Here is a 19,815-nt window from a genome sequence, read left to right on the forward strand (position 1 = left end):
GATCCCTTAGTGTCATTGCAATGATCCCTTAGTGTCATTGCAATGATCCCTTAGTGTCATTGCAATGATCCCTTAGTGTCATTCCAATGGTCCCTTAGTGTCATTCCAATGATCCCTTTCAGACACTGTAACTAGCAAAACAAATAATAAGACTTTTTAAGAACATGGCATTTTTAGGAACTTAATAAACTATTAACATGAAAAGTGTTAAATGAGAGCTTAAGAACAAAAAAGGAATGATCTTATAACTAAAATAAAACTACAGAGGAGAAATCGGCATCCTCCAACCAATCAGGAAATTAATATTCATCAAGTTTCCAAAGGATGCCACAAACATTCAGCACCACATTTGGCAGAGACAAGATGCTGAGATTTTATAGCCAAAAGCTTGGAGATGAGAGATGTTCAGTGCCCCCCAACCCAACCACTCTCAGTCCTCCATGGGACTGAGCGGGGGAACTGCTCCTTTGAAGCAGGCTGACTCATAGTGCTTGTTCAGGTAGGACTTGAGGGCGAAGGTCTTACTGCAGCGTTTGCACTTGTAGTGTTTGAAGGCGGAGTGCGTCTGCATGTGTGCACGGAGGTTGGAGCGGTCAGCAAAGGCTTTGCCACAGTGGGCACAACCAAAGGGCTTCTCACCAGTGTGGGACCTCATGTGGCCTTGGAGCAGCCAAGGTCGACTGAAGGCTTTGCCGCAAGTGTCACACTTGTGCTTGAGGTCATGGGTGAGCAGGTGCATTGCCATGGCCGGCATGGACACGTACACTTTACCACATGTGGTGCACTTCTTGGCAAGCTTGCTATCTAGGCTACGGTGAGTCTGCTTGTGCCGGCTCAGGTTGGAAGACGTGGCATAGCTTTTCCCGCACTCACTGCAGCTGTGCCTTTGTAAGGATCGACCACCACTCAACACCTTACGGCGAGATCTCCCGTCCGTGATGAAGAAGGCATCCACAGAGTAGCCCTCACTAACAGCAGTATCCCCATTGATGTAGCCTCCAGTGATTTCTGATTGTGGACTGTCAGGGGGCTCCGAGTCTGGGGCTCCATACTCGCTGTGCACTGCAGTGTAGAGGGTATCAGGGGAAGGAATTTTGATTGCTCCATCACTGTCACCATCATAAACAGAAGGAGGTATGTACTCACTGATGTAACCTAAAGAATAAAAATACAATACAGTTCACATCATTTGCAAGGAAATTATATTATTTGTAGCAATCATATAAGTTTTATGGATGAGAAGTTGTAGGGAGGTTTATTTAGTGTAATATAAGGAGTTACAGGGAGAGTCATATAGTGTAATAGGAGGTGTTATAAGAAGGGTTATATAGTGCAATAGGAGGAGTTATAGGGAGGGTTATATGGTGCAATAGGAAAAGTTATAGAGAGGGTTATATGGTGCAATAGGAGGAGTTATAGGGAGAGTTATATAGTGTAATAGGGGGAGTTATAGGGAGGGTTATATGGTGCAATAGGAGGAGTTATATGGAGGGTTATATGGTGCAATAAGACAAGTTATAGGGAGGGTTATATGGTGCAATAGGAAGAGTTATAGGGAGGGTTATATGTTGCAATAGGAGGAGTTATAGGGAGGGTTATATGGAGCAATAGGATGATTATATGGAGGGTTATATGGTATAATATGAGGAGTTATAGGGAGGGTTATATGGTGCAATATGAGAAGTTATAGGGAGGGGTTATATGGTGCAATATGAGGAGTTATAGGGAGGGTTATATGGTGCAATATGAGGAGTTATAGGGAGGGTTATATGGTGCAATAGGAGGAGTTATAGGGAGGGTTATATGGTATAATATGAGGAGTTATAGGGAGGGTTATATGGTATAATATGAGGAGTTATAGGGAGGGTTATATGGTATAATATGAGGAGTTATAGGGAGGGTTATATGGTATAATATGAGGAGTTATAGGGAGGGTTATATGGTGCAATAGGAGGAGATATATGGAGGGTTATATGGTGCAATAGGAGGAGTTATAGGCAGGGTTATATGGTGCAATAGGAGGAGTTATAGGGAGGGTTACATGGTGCAATAGGAGGAGTTATAGTGAGGGTTATATGGTGCAATATGAGGAGTTATAGGGAGGGTTATATGGTGCAATAGGAAGAGTTATAGGGAGGGTTATATGGCCAATAGGAGGAGTTATAGTGAGGGTTATATGGTGCAATATGAGGAGTAATAGGGAGGGTTATATGGTGCAATAGGAGGCGTTATAGGGAGGGTTATATGGTGCAATAGGAGGAGTTATAGGGAGGGTTATATGGTTCAATAGGAGGAGATATAGGGAGGGTTATATGTGCAATAGGAGGAGTTATAGTGAGGGTTATATGGTGCAATAGGAGGAGTTATAGGCAGGGTTATATAGTGCAATAGGAGGAGTTATAGGGAGGGTTACATGGTGCAATAGGAGGAGTTATAGTGAGGGTTATATGGTGCAATAGGAGGAGTTATAGGGAGGGTTATATGGTGCAATAGGAAGAGTTATAGGGAGGGTTATATGGCCAATAGGAGGAGTTATAGTGAGGGTTATATGGTGCAATATGAGGAGTTATAGGGAGGGTTATATGTTGCAATAGTAAGAGTTATAGCGAGAGTTATATGGTGCAATACGAGGAGATATAGGGAGGGATATATGGTGCAATATGAGAAGTGATAGGGAGGGTTATATGGTGCAGTGAGAGGAGTTATAGGGAGGGTTATATAGAGCAGTGAAATGAGTTATAGGGAGGGTTATATGGTGCAATAGGATAAGTTATAGGGAGAGTTATATAGTGTAATAGGGGGAGTTATATGGAGGGTTATATGGTGCAATAGGATGAGTTATAGGGAGAGTTATATAGTGTAATAGGGGGAGTTATAGGGAGGGTTATATGGTGCAATAGGAGGAGTTATATGGAGGGTTATATGGTGCAATAGGATGAGTTATAGGGAGAGTTATATAGTGTAATAGGAGGAGTTATAGGGAGGGTTATATGGTGCAATAGGAGGAGTTATAGGGAGGGTTATATGGTGCAATAGGAGGAGTTATAGGAAGGGTTATATGGTGCAATAGGAGGAGTTATAGGGAGGGTTATATGGTGCAATAGGATGAGTTATAGGGAGGGTTATATGGTGCAATAGGATGAGTTATAGGGAGGGTTATATGGTGCAATATGATAAGTTATAAGGAGAGTTATATAGTGTAATAGGGGGAGTTATAGGGAGGGTTATATGGTGCAATAGGAGGAGTTATATAGACCGTTGTATGTTGCAGTAGGAGGAGTTAAATAGACAATTGTATAGTTAAGTAACATACGCCTAGATTTAGAGTTCTGCGTTAGCCATCAAAACCAGCGTTAGGGGGTCCTAACGCTGGTTTTGGCCGCCCGCTGGTTTTTAGAGTCAGTCAGGAAAGGGTCTAACGCTCACTTTCCAGCCGCTACTTTTCCATACCGCAGATCCCCCTACGCCAATTGCGTATCCTATCTTTTCAATGGGATCTTTCTAACGCCGGTATTTAGAGTCTTACAACCCACCACCCACATACCCCTAATCTAACCCAAACCCCCCTTAAATAAACCTAACACTAAGCCCCTGAAGATCTTCCTACCTTGTCTTCACCACGCCGGGTATCACCGATCCGTCCAGAAGAGGGTCCGAAATCTTCCTCCTATCCAGGGCTGAAGAGGTCCATCATCCGGCTGAAGTCTTTATCCAAGCGGGGGCTGAAGAGGTCCATCATCCGGCTGAAGTCATCTATCAGGCGGCATCTTCAATCTTCTTTCTTCCGGCTCCATCTTCATCCCGCCGACGCGGAACATCCATACTGGCCGACGACTTCCCGATGAATGACGGTTCCTTTAAGGGACGTCATCCAAGATGGCGTCCCTCGAATTCCGATTGGCTGATAGGATTCTATCAGCCAATCGGAATTAAGGTAGGAAAATTCTGATTGGCTGATGGAATCAGCCAATCAGATTCAAGTTCAATCCGATTGGCTGATTGGATCAGCCAATCAGATTGAGCTCGCATTCTATTGGCTGATCGGAACAGCCAATAGAATGCAAGCTCAATCTGATTGGCTGATTGGATCAGCCAATCGGATTGAACTTGAATCTGATTGGCTGATTCCATCAGCCCATCAGAATTTTCCTACCTTAATTCCGATTGGCTGATAGAATCCTATCAGCCAATCGGAATTCGAGGGACGCCATCTTGGATGACGTCCCTTAAAGGAACCGTCATTCGTCGGGAAGTCGTCGGCCAGGATGGATGTTCCGCGTCGGCGGGATGAAGATGGAGCCAGAAGAAAGAAGATTGAAGATGCCGCTTGATAGAAGACTTCAGCCGGATGATGGACCTCTTCAGCTCCCGCTTGGATGAAGACTTCAGCCGGATGATGGACCTTTTCAGCCCCGGATAGGAGGAAGACTTCGGACCCTCTTCTGGACGGATCGGTGATACCCGGCATGGTGAAGACAAGGTAGGAAGATCTTCAGGGGCTTACTGTTAGGTTTATTTAAGGGGGTATTGGGTTAGATTAGGGGTATGTGGGTGGTGGGTTGTAATGTTGGGGGGGTATTGTATGTTTTTTTTTACAGGCAAAAGAGCAGAATTCTTTGGGGCATGCCCCGCAAAAGGCCCTTTTAAGGGCTGGTAAGGTAAAAGAGCTTTTCAATTTTTATTTTAGAATAGGGTAGGGCATTTTTTTATTTTGGGGGGCTTTGTTATTTTATTAAGGGGCTTAGAGTAGGTGTAATTAGCTTAAAATTGTTGTAATATTTTTATAATGTTTGTAAATTATTTTTTTATTTTTTGAAATTTAGTTCTTTTTTTATTTTTTGTAACTTAGTCCTTTTTTTAATTTTTGTACTTTAGTTAGTGTATTTATTTGTAGGTATTTGTATTTAATTTATTTATTGATAGTGTAGTGTTAGGTTTAATTGTAGATAATTGTAGGTAGTTTAATTAATTTATTGATAGTGTAGTGTTAGGTTTAATTGTAACTTAGGTTAGGATTTATTTTACAGGTACTTTTGTAATTATTTTAACTAGGTAGCTATTAAATAGTTATTAATTATTTAATAGCTATTGTACCTGGTTAAAATAAATACAAAGTTGCCTGTAAAATAAATATAAATCCTAAAATAGCTACAATATAATTATTATTTATATTGTAGCTATATTAGGGTTTATTTTACAGGTAAGTATTTAGCTTTAAATAGGATTAATTTATTTAATAAGATTTATTTTATTTCGTTAGATAAAAATTATATTTAACTTAGGGGGGTGTTAGGGTTAGGGTTAGACTTAGCTTTAGGGGTTAATACATTTATTAGAGTAGCGGTGAGGTCCGGTCGGCAGATTAGGGGTTAATAATTGTAGGTAGGTAACGGCGACGTTGGGGGGCAGATTAGGGGGTAATAAATATAATATAGGGGTCGGCGGGGGTTAGGGGCAGCAGATTAGGGGTTCATAGAGATAACGTAGGTTGCGGCGGTGTATGGAGCGGCAGATTAGGGGTTAATAAGTATAAGGTTAGGGGTGTTTAGACTCGGGGTTCATGTTAGGGTTTTAGGTGCAAACTTAGGAAGTGTTTCCCCATAGGAAACAATGGGGCTGCGTTAGGAGCTGAACATTGCTTTTTTGCAGGTGTTAGGTTTTTTTTCAGCTCAAGCGACCCCATTGTTTCCTATGGGGGAATCGTGCATGAGCACGTTTTTGAAGCTGGCCGCGTCCGTAAGCACTGCTGATATTTAGAGTTGCAGTGGCGGTAAATATGCCTGTACACTCCCTTCTGTGAACTCTAAATACCAGCGGTATTTAAAAGGTGCGGGGGGAAAAAAGCACGCGTAGCTAACACACCCCTTTGGCCGCAAAACTCTAAATCTAGGCGATAGAAATTAAAGGTAGATAAGAATCAAAAGGCCTATCAAGTCTACACATATTACATGTTACGGTTTCCGTAGGATAGCCTTATGCATGTCCCATCAGGTCTACACATATTACATGTTACTTATTACTTAGTATAGCCTTATGCATGTCACATCAAGTCTACACATATTACATGTTACTTATTACTTAGTATAACCTTATGCATGTCCCATCAAGTCTACACATATTACATGTTACTTATTACTTAGTATAGCCTTATGTATCTCCCATCAAGTCTACACATATTACATGTTACTTATTACTTAGTATAACCTTATGCATGTCCCATCAAGTCTACACATATTACATGTTACTTATTACTTAGTATAGCCTTATGTATGTCCCATCAAGTCTACACATATTACATGTTACTTATTACTTAGTATAACCTTATGTATCTCCCATCAAGTCTACACATATTACATGTTACTTATTACTTAGTATAACCTTATGTATCTCCCATCAAGTCTACACATGTTGCATGTTACTTATTTCTTAGTATAACCTTATGTATGTCACATCAAGTCTACACATATTACATGTTACTTATTACTTAGTATAGCCTTAGGCATGTCCTATCAAGTCTACACATATTACATTTTTCTGTTTCCTTAGGATAGCCTTATGCATGTCTCATCAAGTCCCTACACATATTACATGTTACTTTTTTAGGATAGCCTTATGTATATCCCATCAAGTCTACACATATTACATGTTACTGTTTTCTTAGGATAGTCTTATGCATGTCACATCAAGTCTACACATATTACATGTTACTGTTTCCTTAGGATAGCCTTATGTATGTCCCATCAAGTCTACACATATTACATGTTACTGTTTTCTTAGGATAGCCTTATGCATGTCTCATCAAGTCCCTACACATATTACATGTTACTTTTTTAGGATAGCCTTATGTATGTCCCATCAAGTCTACACATATTACATGTTACTGTTTTCTTAGGATAGCCTTATGTATGTCCCATCAAGTCTACACATATTACATGTTACTGTTTTCTTAGGATAGCCTTATGCATGTCTCATCAAGTCCCTACACATATTACATGTTACTTTTTTAGGATAGCCTTATATATGTCCCATCAAGTCTACACATATTACATGTTACTGTTTTCTTAGGATAGCCTTATGTATGTCCCATCAAGTCTACACATATTACATGTTACTTATTACTTAGTATAGCCTTATGTATGTCCCATCAAGTATACACATATTACATGTTACTTATTACTTAGTATAGCCTTATGTATGTCCCATCAAGTCTACACATATTACATGTTACTGTTTTCTTAGGATAGCCTTATGTATGTCCCATCAAGTCTACACATATTGCAAGTTACTTATTACTTAGGATAGCCTTATGCATGTCCCATCAAGTCTATACATATTACATGTTACTGTTTTCTTAGGATAGCCTTATGCATGTCCCATCAACTCTACATATATTACATATTACTGTATTCTTAGGATAGCCGTATGCATGTCCCATCAAGTCTATAAATATTACATGTTACTGTATTCTTAGGATAGCCTTATGCATGTCCCATCAACTCTACATATATTACATATTACTGTATTCTTAGGATAGCCGTATGCATGTCCCATCAAGTCTACATATATTACATGTTATTGTTTTCTTAGGATAGCCTAATGCATGTCCCATCAAGTCTACACATATTACATGTTACTTATTACTTAGGATAGCCTTATGCATGTCCCATCAAGTCTACACATATTACATGTTACTTATTACTTAGGATAGCCTTATGTATGTCCCATCAAGTCTACACATATTACATGTTACTTATTACTTAGTATAGCCTTATGCATGTCCCATCAAGTCTACACATATTACATGTTACTTATTACTTAGGATAGCCTTATGTATGTCCCATCAAGTCTACACATATTACATGTTACTTATTACTTAGTATAGCCTTATGCATGTCCCATCAAGTCTACACATATTACATGTTACTTATTACTTAATATAGCCTTATGTATGTCCCATCAAGTCTAGCCATGATATTACATGTTACTTATTACTTAGTATAGCCTTATGCATGTCCCATCAAGTCTACACATATTACATGTTACTTATTACTTAGTATAGCCTTATGTATGTCCCATCAAGTCTACACATATTACATGTTACTTATTACTTAGGATAGCCTTATGCATGTCCCATCAAGTCTACACATATTACATGTTACTGTTTTCTTAGGATAGTCTTATGCATGTCACATCAAGTCTACACATATTACATGTTACTGTTTCCTTAGGATAGCCTTATGTATGTCCCATCAAGTCTACACATATTACATGTTACTGTTTTCTTAGGATAGCCTTATGCATGTCTCATCAAGTCCCTACACATATTACATGTTACTTTTTTAGGATAGCCTTATGTATGTCCCATCAAGTCTACACATATTACAGGTTACTGTTTTCTTAGGATAGCCTTATGTATGTCCCATCAAGTCTACACATATTACATGTTACTGTTTTCTTAGGATAGCCTTATGTATGTCCCATCAAGTCTACACATATTGCAAGTTACTTATTACTTAGGATAGCCTTATGCATGTCCCATCAAGTCTATACATATTACATGTTACTGTTTTCTTAGGATAGCCTTATGCATGTCCCATCAACTCTACATATATTACATATTACTGTATTCTTAGGATAGCCGTATGCATGTCCCATCAAGTCTATACATATTACATGTTACTGTATTCTTAGGATAGCCTTATGCATGTCCCATCAAGTCTACACATATTACATGTTACTTATTACTTAGGATAGCCTTATGCATGTCCCATCAAGTCTACACATATTACATGTTACTTATTACTTAGGATAGCCTTATGCATGTCTCATCAAGTCTACATATATTACATGTTATTGTTTTCTTAAGATAGCCTTATGTATGTCCCATCAAGTCTACACATTTTACATGTTACTTATTACTTAGGATAGCCTTATGCATGTCCCATCAAGTTTACACATATTATATGTTACTTATTACTTAGGATAGCCTTATGCATTTCCCATCAAGTCTACACATATTATATGTTACTTATTACTTAGTATAGCCTTATGTATGTCCCATCAAGTCTAGCCATATTACATGTTACTTATTACTTAGGATAGCCTTATGTATGTCCCATCAAGTCTACACATATTACATGTTACTTATTACTTAGGATAGCCTTATGCATGTCCCATCAAGTCTACACATATTACATGTTACTTATTACTTAGGATAGCCTTATGCATGTCCCATCAAGTCTACACATATTACATGTTACTTATTACTTAGTATAGCCTTATGCATGTCCCATCAAGTCTACACATATTACATGTTACTTATTACTTAGGATAGCCTTATGTATGTCCCATCAAGTCTACACATATTACATGTTACTTATTACTTAGTATAGCCTTATGCATGTCCCATCAAGTCTACACATATTACATGTTACTTATTACTTAATATAGCCTTATGTATGTCCCATCAAGTCTAGCCATGATATTACATGTTACTTATTACTTAGGATAGCTTTATGCATGTCCCATCAAGTCTATACATAATACATGTTACTTATTACTTAGTATAACCTTATGCATGTCCCATCAAGTCTACGCATATTATATGTTACTTATTACTTAGTATAGCCTTATGTATGTCCCATCAAGTCTACACATATTACATGTTACTTATTACTTAGGATAGCTTTATGCATGTCCCATCAAGTCTACACATATTACTGTTACTTATTACTTAGGATAGCTTTATGCATGTCCCATCAAGTCTACACATATTATATGTTACTTATTACTTATGATAGCCTTATGCATGTCCCATCAAGTCTACACATATTACTGTTACTTATTACTTAGGATAGCTTTATGCATGTCCCATCAAGTCTACACATATTATATGTTACTTATTACTTAGGATAGCCTTATGCATGTCCCATCAAGTCTACACATATTACATGTTACTGTTTTCTTAGGATAGTCTTATGCATGTCACATCAAGTCTACACATATTACATGTTACTGTTTCCTTAGGATAGCCTTATGTATGTCCCATCAAGTCTACACATATTACATGTTACTGTTTTCTTAGGATAGCCTTATGCATGTCTCATCAAGTCCCTACACATATTACATGTTACTTTTTTAGGATAGCCTTATGTATGTCCCATCAAGTCTACACATATTACAGGTTACTGTTTTCTTAGGATAGCCTTATGTATGTCCCATCAAGTCTACACATATTACATGTTACTGTTTTCTTAGGATAGCCTTATGTATGTCCCATCAAGTCTACACATATTGCAAGTTACTTATTACTTAGGATAGCCTTATGCATGTCCCATCAAGTCTATACATATTACATGTTACTGTTTTCTTAGGATAGCCTTATGCATGTCCCATCAACTCTACATATATTACATATTACTGTATTCTTAGGATAGCCTTATGCATGTCCCATCAAGTCTATACATATTACATGTTACTGTATTCTTAGGATAGCCTTATGCATGTCCCATCAAGTCTACACATATTACATGTTACTTATTACTTAGGATAGCCTTATGCATGTCCCATCAAGTCTACACATATTACATGTTACTTATTACTTAGGATAGCCTTATGCATGTCTCATCAAGTCTACATATATTACATGTTATTGTTTTCTTAAGATAGCCTTATGTATGTCCCATCAAGTCTACACATTTTACATGTTACTTATTACTTAGGATAGCCTTATGCATGTCCCATCAAGTTTACACATATTATATGTTACTTATTACTTAGGATAGCCTTATGCATTTCCCATCAAGTCTACACATATTATATGTTACTTATTACTTAGTATAGCCTTATGTATGTCCCATCAAGTCTAGCCATATTACATGTTACTTATTACTTAGGATAGCCTTATGTATGTCCCATCAAGTCTACACATATTACATGTTACTTATTACTTAGGATAGCCTTATGCATGTCCCATCAAGTCTACACATATTACATGTTACTTATTACTTAGGATAGCCTTATGTATGTCCCATCAAGTCTACACATATTACATGTTACTTATTACTTAGTATAGCCTTATGCATGTCCCATCAAGTCTACACATATTACATGTTACTTATTACTTAGGATAGCCTTATGTATGTCCCATCAAGTCTACACATATTACATGTTACTTATTACTTAGTATAGCCTTATGCATGTCCCATCAAGTCTACACATATTACATGTTACTTATTACTTAATATAGCCTTATGTATGTCCCATCAAGTCTAGCCATGATATTACATGTTACTTATTACTTAGGATAGCTTTATGCATGTCCCATCAAGTCTATACATAATACATGTTACTTATTACTTAGTATAACCTTATGCATGTCCCATCAAGTCTACGCATATTATATGTTACTTATTACTTAGTATAGCCTTATGTATGTCCCATCAAGTCTACACATATTACATGTTACTTATTACTTAGGATAGCTTTATGCATGTCCCATCAAGTCTACACATATTACTGTTACTTATTACTTAGGATAGCTTTATGCATGTCCCATCAAGTCTACACATATTATATGTTACTTATTACTTATGATAGCCTTATGCATGTCCCATCAAGTCTACACATATTACTGTTACTTATTACTTAGGATAGCTTTATGCATGTCCCATCAAGTCTACACATATTATATGTTACTTATTACTTAGGATAGCCTTATGCATGTCCCATCAAGTCTACACATATCATGTTACTGTTTTCTTAGTATAGCCTTATGCATGTCCCATAAAGTCTAAATATATTACGTTACTAATTACTTAGGATAGCCTTATGCATGTCCCATCAAGTCTACACATATTACATGTTACTAATTACTTAGTGTGACAGACCCTTCTGTCAGTACTGAAAGAGTTAACTTTGTTCAGCTTTAAGAAGCTATTTTCTAAAGACAGGTCCTGGCAGCAGCTATTGTGTACTGCAATTAAGTTTATGTGATAAGCATTCACTGCTCGGTGATAAGAAGGACTGCATTGTTTTCTTGTGTTTAAATTGTTTATCTGCTTAAGTAATGTAATTCTATTGTATCATGTCAAAGGGCGTTTTCCCTCTATCTAATGTACAATATTCTTTCAACCCCCCATCTGGGGTCAGACCTGCATAAATACTGGGCATACAGCCTTCAATAAATGGCATTCTGTTTTAACCTTCAATGTGGAGCCTGGTCTCATGTTTGAGGGGGGAATTAGCTGGGTTGTGAGTTGCTGATCTCACATTCAGGGCATCTTCCATCTGGTATTAACCCTTGGTATCCTGTTGGTACCGTAACAATTGGTGGCAAGCGACGGGATGATCCTTATCGCCCAGAAGAGCAACTACACAAGCCAGTAACCTCAGGAAGAGGGGGATTATTACAATACTGACTAAAATGGAAGGAGTACCAGGGACCGAAGGAACCAATGGGCCCAGCATATCAAACAGAACCCCCGAAGAAGCAAGTTTTGATTGGGCAGTTAAAATAAGACTGGCACCTTATGGCCCCAACCCATCTGCGGAAATTATCGACCGGGTCATAGCAGCTGTGGAGGCCAACCTACTTCGCCAAAGCGGCGCTGCAGCAGCCCAAGTCACAGCAACCCCAGTGGAAAAGAGAAAAGTGCATTTTACAGCTTTTAAAAACTTCCTGGAAACAGAAGGAGAGATTGATGGGTACCTTGCGGATTTTGAGAGGCAATGTGCACTACACCAGGTACCCGCAGAGGACTGGGTCACGATATTATCCGGAAAATTATCCGGCTGGGCCAGTGAGGCTTTTCGGGCCATTCCAGATGAGGAAGTCGGGGATTATAATACTGTAAAAGAGGCTCTGCTCTCCAGGTATGCAGTTACACCGGAGGCATACCGGAGGCGGTTCAGAGACACTGTTAAATTAGCTGGTGATTCCTACGTTGAGTGGGCATATAAGGTGCACCGCACAGCATCTTACTGGATGGCGGGGTGCCAAGCCGTATCTGGGGAAGAGGTGCTGCAGCTATTCCTGTTGGAACATTGCTTTGACAAGTTATCAGCAGGAGTTAGAGAGTGGGTTCGGGACCGTAAACCCTCCACCCTGCATGAAGCTGCTCGCCTGGCAGATGAGTATACGGATGCCCGCAAACTGGACACTGCTACCACTAAGCCCCCTGCTAGAGTGGAGTACAGACCCCCAGTCACCCCAGAGGCTGCCAGTTACCAACCCCCGGCGCACCGCTATACCACACGGCCTCCGGCCACGAACTACCCTCAGAGAGCCCGGTTCAATTCGCAGGGCTACTCACAACCTATTCGGTGCTTTGGATGTGAGCAAGTAGGGCACAAAAGAACAGAGTGTCCCCTAAATGCAGCGAACCAAGCACAGTCCTGGAGAAGACCCACCGGCGGAATCCCACGTAACCATCAGCCTGCGGCCCACTACATAGAGGAGCAAGAATGCTGGGGCATCCTACATGAAGCAGACCCCGTGCAAGCTGCCCACCGGAATAACCGGCAACTGGTTAAAGTGAATGTGAAGGAGGTCAGTGGTCTACGGTATACTGGTGCTACCATGACCTTGCTTCAAAAGAACTTGGTGTCTGAGAAACAACACACTGGAGACACTGTGGCTGTGAGGGTAGCAGGGGGCACTGTGTTCCGCCTACCTGTTGCCCAGGTACATTTGGATTGGGGAGGGGGCGCTAGACCTGTGAATGTGGGGGTCATGAAGGACTTACCTGCTGATGTTCTCCTTGGAAATATCTTGGCCCCCCTTGTTTCTGCCTATGCTCCCATGGGTCCCACCGATGTTAACCCTGTGACTACCCGTGCCCAGATCTATGCCGCAGAGACTGACCCACCTGCTGCTGAGCCCCAGGACGCTGAGCTCAGTAAATCTCTATCCGCTACTGATACGTGGAAGTCCTGTTACAATGCGCTGATGAAGGAGAAGAGTCAAGTAGAGGATGAAATGGTCACGTTAAACAATCACGTAACAGTGCTAGCGGGAGAGAAGAGGAGCACAGAGGAAAAAGCACGTTTAGAACAGGAATCTCTGCTAGACAAGCTGCACCGACAGACTGCAGAAAACACCAGCTTGAGAGTGGAACATGAAACATTAAAGACAAACTTAGCGACACTGGAGGAGAAGCTGACGCTGGCTCATAGTGAGGTGCAGCAACTCAAGGGCACCCTATGTCAGTATGAAGGGATTGTGGATACCTATAAAGAGCAGGTACAAAAAACTCGTAAAGAAGCTGATGAGATTTTGAAGGACTGTTTAGCCCTAGTCTGGGCACTGAAGAAGTTGAACCCTTATTTATACGGGCAGGAATTCTCTCTCATAACGGGAATACAGATGGATTGCCCCAGCAAACTGACATGCCTACCACCTCCTAGTCTGGTCATCCCCAGGTTGACCCACCAAAGGGTCAAGCCGGGTCTGCCGGAGTGTTCCACAAGGGGGGAGCTATGTGACAGACCCTTCTGTCAGTACTGAAAGAGTTAACTTTGTTCAGCTTTAAGAAGCTATTTTCTAAAGACAGGTCCTGGCAGCAGCTATTGTGTACTGTAATTAAGTTTATGTGATAAGCATTCACTGCTCGGTGATAAGAAGGACTGCATTGTTTTCTTGTGTTTAAATTGTTTATCTGCTTAAGTAATGTAATTCTATTGTATCATGTCAAAGGGCGTTTTCCCTCTATCTAATGTACAATATTCTTTCAACCCCCCATCTGGGGTCAGACCTGCATAAATACTGGGCATACAGCCTTCAATAAATGGCATTCTGTTTTAACCTTCAATGTGGAGCCTGGTCTCATGTTTGAGGGGGGAATTAGCTGGGTTGTGAGTTGCTGATCTCAAATTCAGGGCATCTTCCATCAGGTATTAACCCTTGGTATCCTGTTGGTACCGTAACACTTAGTATAGCCTTATGTATGTCCCATCAAGTCTAGCCATGATATTACATGTTACGTATTACTTAGGATAGCCTTATGCATGTCTTATCAAGTCTATACATATTACATGTTACTTATTACAGTACTTAGGATAGCCTTATGTATGTCCCATCAAGTCTACACATATTACATGTTACTTATTACAGTACTTAGGATAGCTTTATGCATGTCCCATCAAGTCTATACATATTACATGTTACTGTTTTCTTAGGATAGCCTTATGCATGTCCCATCAACTCTACATATATTACATATTACTGTATTCTTAGGATAGCCGTATGCATGTCCCATCAAGTCTATACATATTACATGTTACTGTATTCTTAGGATAGCCTTATGCATGTCCCATCAAGTCTACACATATTACATGTTACTTATTACTTAGGATAGCCTTATGCATGTCCCATCAAGTCTACACATATTACATGTTACTTATTACTTAGGATAGCCTTATGCATGTCTCATCAAGTCTACATATATTACATGTTATTGTTTTCTTAAGATAGCCTTATGTATGTCCCATCAAGTCTACACATTTTACATGTTACTTATTACTTAGGATAGCCTTATGCATGTCCCATCAAGTTTACACATATTATATGTTACTTATTACTTAGGATAGCCTTATGCATTTCCCATCAAGTCTACACATATTATATGTTACTTATTACTTAGTATAGCCTTATGTATGTCCCATCAAGTCTAGCCATATTACATGTTACTTATTACTTAGGATAGCCTTATGTATGTCCCATCAAGTCTACACATATTACATGTTACTTATTACTTAGGATAGCCTTATGCATGTCCCATCAAGTCTACACATATTACATGTTACTTATTACTTAGGATAGCCTTATGTATGTCCCATCAAGTCTACACATATTACATGTTACTTATTACTTAGTATAGCCTTATGCATGTCCCATCAAGTCTACACATATTACATGTTACTTATTACTTAGGATAGCCTTATGTATGTCCCATCAAGTCTACACATATTACATGTTACTTATTACTTAATATAGCCTTATGTATGTCCCATCAAGTCTAGCCATGATATTACATGTTACTTATTACTTAGGATAGCTTTATGCATGTCCCATCAAGTCTATACATAATACATGTTACTTATTACTTAGTATAACCTTATGCATGTCCCATCAAGTCTACACATATTATATGTTACTTATTACTTAGTATAGCCTTATGTATGTCCCATCAAGTCTACACATATTACATGTTACTTATTACTTAGGATAGCTTTATGCATGTCCCATCAAGTCTACACATATTACTGTTACTTATTACTTAGGATAGCTTTATGCATGTCCCATCAAGTCTACACATATTATATGTTACTTATTACTTATGATAGCCTTATGCATGTCCCATCAAGTCTACACATATTACTGTTACTTATTACTTAGGATAGCTTTATGCATGTCCCATCAAGTCTACACATATTATATGTTACTTATTACTTAGGATAGCCTTATGCATGTCCCATCAAGTCTACACATATCATGTTACTGTTTTCTTAGTATAGCCTTATGCATGTCCCATAAAGTCTAAATATATTACGTTACTAATTACTTAGGATAGCCTTATGCATGTCCCATCAAGTCTACACATATTACATGTTACTAATTACTTAGTGTGACAGACCCTTCTGTCAGTACTGAAAGAGTTAACTTTGTTCAGCTTTAAGAAGCTATTTTCTAAAGACAGGTCCTGGCAGCAGCTATTGTGTACTGCAATTAAGTTTATGTGATAAGCATTCACTGCTCGGTGATAAGAAGGACTGCATTGTTTTCTTGTGTTTAAATTGTTTATCTGCTTAAGTAATGTAATTCTATTGTATCATGTCAAAGGGCGTTTTCCCTCTATCTAATGTACAATATTCTTTCAACCCCCCATCTGGGGTCAGACCTGCATAAATACTGGGCATACAGCCTTCAATAAATGGCATTCTGTTTTAACCTTCAATGTGGAGCCTGGTCTCATGTTTGAGGGGGGAATTAGCTGGGTTGTGAGTTGCTGATCTCACATTCAGGGCATCTTCCATCTGGTATTAACCCTTGGTATCCTGTTGGTACCGTAACAATTGGTGGCAAGCGACGGGATGATCCTTATCGCCCAGAAGAGCAACTACACAAGCCAGTAACCTCAGGAAGAGGGGGATTATTACAATACTGACTAAAATGGAAGGAGTACCAGGGACCGAAGGAACCAATGGGCCCAGCATATCAAACAGAACCCCCGAAGAAGCAAGTTTTGATTGGGCAGTTAAAATAAGACTGGCACCTTATGGCCCCAACCCATCTGCGGAAATTATCGACCGGGTCATAGCAGCTGTGGAGGCCAACCTACTTCGCCAAAGCGGCGCTGCAGCAGCCCAAGTCACAGCAACCCCAGTGGAAAAGAGAAAAGTGCATTTTACAGCTTTTAAAAACTTCCTGGAAACAGAAGGAGAGATTGATGGGTACCTTGCGGATTTTGAGAGGCAATGTGCACTACACCAGGTACCCGCAGAGGACTGGGTCACGATATTATCCGGAAAATTATCCGGCTGGGCCAGTGAGGCTTTTCGGGCCATTCCAGATGAGGAAGTCGGGGATTATAATACTGTAAAAGAGGCTCTGCTCTCCAGGTATGCAGTTACACCGGAGGCATACCGGAGGCGGTTCAGAGACACTGTTAAATTAGCTGGTGATTCCTACGTTGAGTGGGCATATAAGGTGCACCGCACAGCATCTTACTGGATGGCGGGGTGCCAAGCCGTATCTGGGGAAGAGGTGCTGCAGCTATTCCTGTTGGAACATTGCTTTGACAAGTTATCAGCAGGAGTTAGAGAGTGGGTTCGGGACCGTAAACCCTCCACCCTGCATGAAGCTGCTCGCCTGGCAGATGAGTATACGGATGCCCGCAAACTGGACACTGCTACCACTAAGCCCCCTGCTAGAGTGGAGTACAGACCCCCAGTCACCCCAGAGGCTGCCAGTTACCAACCCCCGGCGCACCGCTATACCACACGGCCTCCGGCCACGAACTACCCTCAGAGAGCCCGGTTCAATTCGCAGGGCTACTCACAACCTATTCGGTGCTTTGGATGTAAGCAAGTAGGGCACAAAAGAACAGAGTGTCCCCTAAATGCAGCGAACCAAGCACAGTCCTGGAGAAGACCCACCGGCGGAATCCCACGTAACCCTCAGCCTGCGGCCCACTACATAGAGGAGCAAGAATGCTGGGGCATCCTACATGAAGCAGACCCCGTGCAAGCTGCCCACCGGAATAACCGGCAACTGGTTAAAGTGAATGTGAAGGAGGTCAGTGGTCTACGGTATACTGGTGCTACCATGACCTTGCTTCAAAAGAACTTGGTGTCTGAGAAACAACACACTGGAGACACTGTGGCTGTGAGGGTAGCAGGGGGCACTGTGTTCCGCCTACCTGTTGCCCAGGTACATTTGGATTGGGGAGGGGGCGCTAGACCTGTGAATGTGGGGGTCATGAAGGACTTACCTGCTGATGTTCTCCTTGGAAATATCTTGGCCCCCCTTGTTTCTGCCTATGCTCCCATGGGTCCCACCGATGTTAACCCTGTGACTACCCGTGCCCAGATCTATGCCGCAGAGACTGACCCACCTGCTGCTGAGCCCCAGGACGCTGAGCTCAGTAAATCTCTATCCGCTACTGATACGTGGAAGTCCTGTTACAATGCGCTGATGAAGGAGAAGAGTCAAGTAGAGGATGAAATGGTCACGTTAAACAATCACGTAACAGTGCTAGTGGGAGAGAAGAGGAGCACAGAGGAAAAAGCACGTTTAGAACAGGAATCTCTGCTAGACAAGCTGCACCGACAGACTGCAGAAAACACCAGCTTGAGAGTGGAACATGAAACATTAAAGACAAACTTAGCGACACTGGAGGAGAAGCTGACGCTGGCTCATAGTGAGGTGCAGCAACTCAAGGGCACCCTATGTCAGTATGAAGGGATTGTGGATACCTATAAAGAGCCGGTACAAAAAACTCGTACAGAAGCTGATGAGATTTTGAAGGACTGTTTAGCCCTAGTCTGGGCACTGAAGAAGTTGAACCCTTATTTATACGGGCAGGAATTCTCTCTCATAACGGGAATACAGATGGATTGCCCCAGCAAACTGACATGCCTACCACCTCCTAGTCTGGTCATCCCCAGGTTGACCCACCAAAGGGTCAAGCCGGGTCTGCCGGAGTGTTCCACAAGGGGGGAGCTATGTGACAGACCCTTCTGTCAGTACTGAAAGAGTTAACTTTGTTCAGCTTTAAGAAGCTATTTTCTAAAGACAGGTCCTGGCAGCAGCTATTGTGTACTGTAATTAAGTTTATGTGATAAGCATTCACTGCTCGGTGATAAGAAGGACTGCATTGTTTTCTTGTGTTTAAATTGTTTATCTGCTTAAGTAATGTAATTCTATTGTATCATGTCAAAGGGCGTTTTCCCTCTATCTAATGTACAATATTCTTTCAACCCCCCATCTGGGGTCAGACCTGCATAAATACTGGGCATACAGCCTTCAATAAATGGCATTCTGTTTTAACCTTCAATGTGGAGCCTGGTCTCATGTTTGAGGGGGGAATTAGCTGGGTTGTGAGTTGCTGATCTCAAATTCAGGGCATCTTCCATCAGGTATTAACCCTTGGTATCCTGTTGGTACCGTAACACTTAGTATAGCCTTATGTATGTCCCATCAAGTCTAGCCATGATATTACATGTTACGTATTACTTAGGATAGCCTTATGCATGTCTTATCAAGTCTATACATATTACATGTTACTTATTACAGTACTTAGGATAGCCTTATGT

At 40.5% G+C, this 19,815-nt stretch overlaps 1 protein-coding gene across 1 annotated transcript in view; it reads right to left on the reverse strand.

Moving 5' to 3' along the window:
- Window positions 1-430: 430 nt before the first annotated feature.
- SCRT1 (scratch family transcriptional repressor 1) overlaps window positions 431-19,815 on the reverse strand; it is a 268,201-nt gene continuing 248,816 nt past the window's right edge. Inside the window, exon 2 of the mRNA XM_053715501.1 lies at window positions 431-1,155. Within this exon, the coding sequence (XP_053571476.1) occupies window positions 431-1,155 (725 nt within the window). The remainder of the gene's footprint in view (window positions 1,156-19,815) is intronic.

Source organism: Bombina bombina, chromosome 5 (genome assembly GCF_027579735.1).
Source record: "Bombina bombina isolate aBomBom1 chromosome 5, aBomBom1.pri, whole genome shotgun sequence".
Taxonomy (NCBI): domain Eukaryota; kingdom Metazoa; phylum Chordata; class Amphibia; order Anura; family Bombinatoridae; genus Bombina; species Bombina bombina.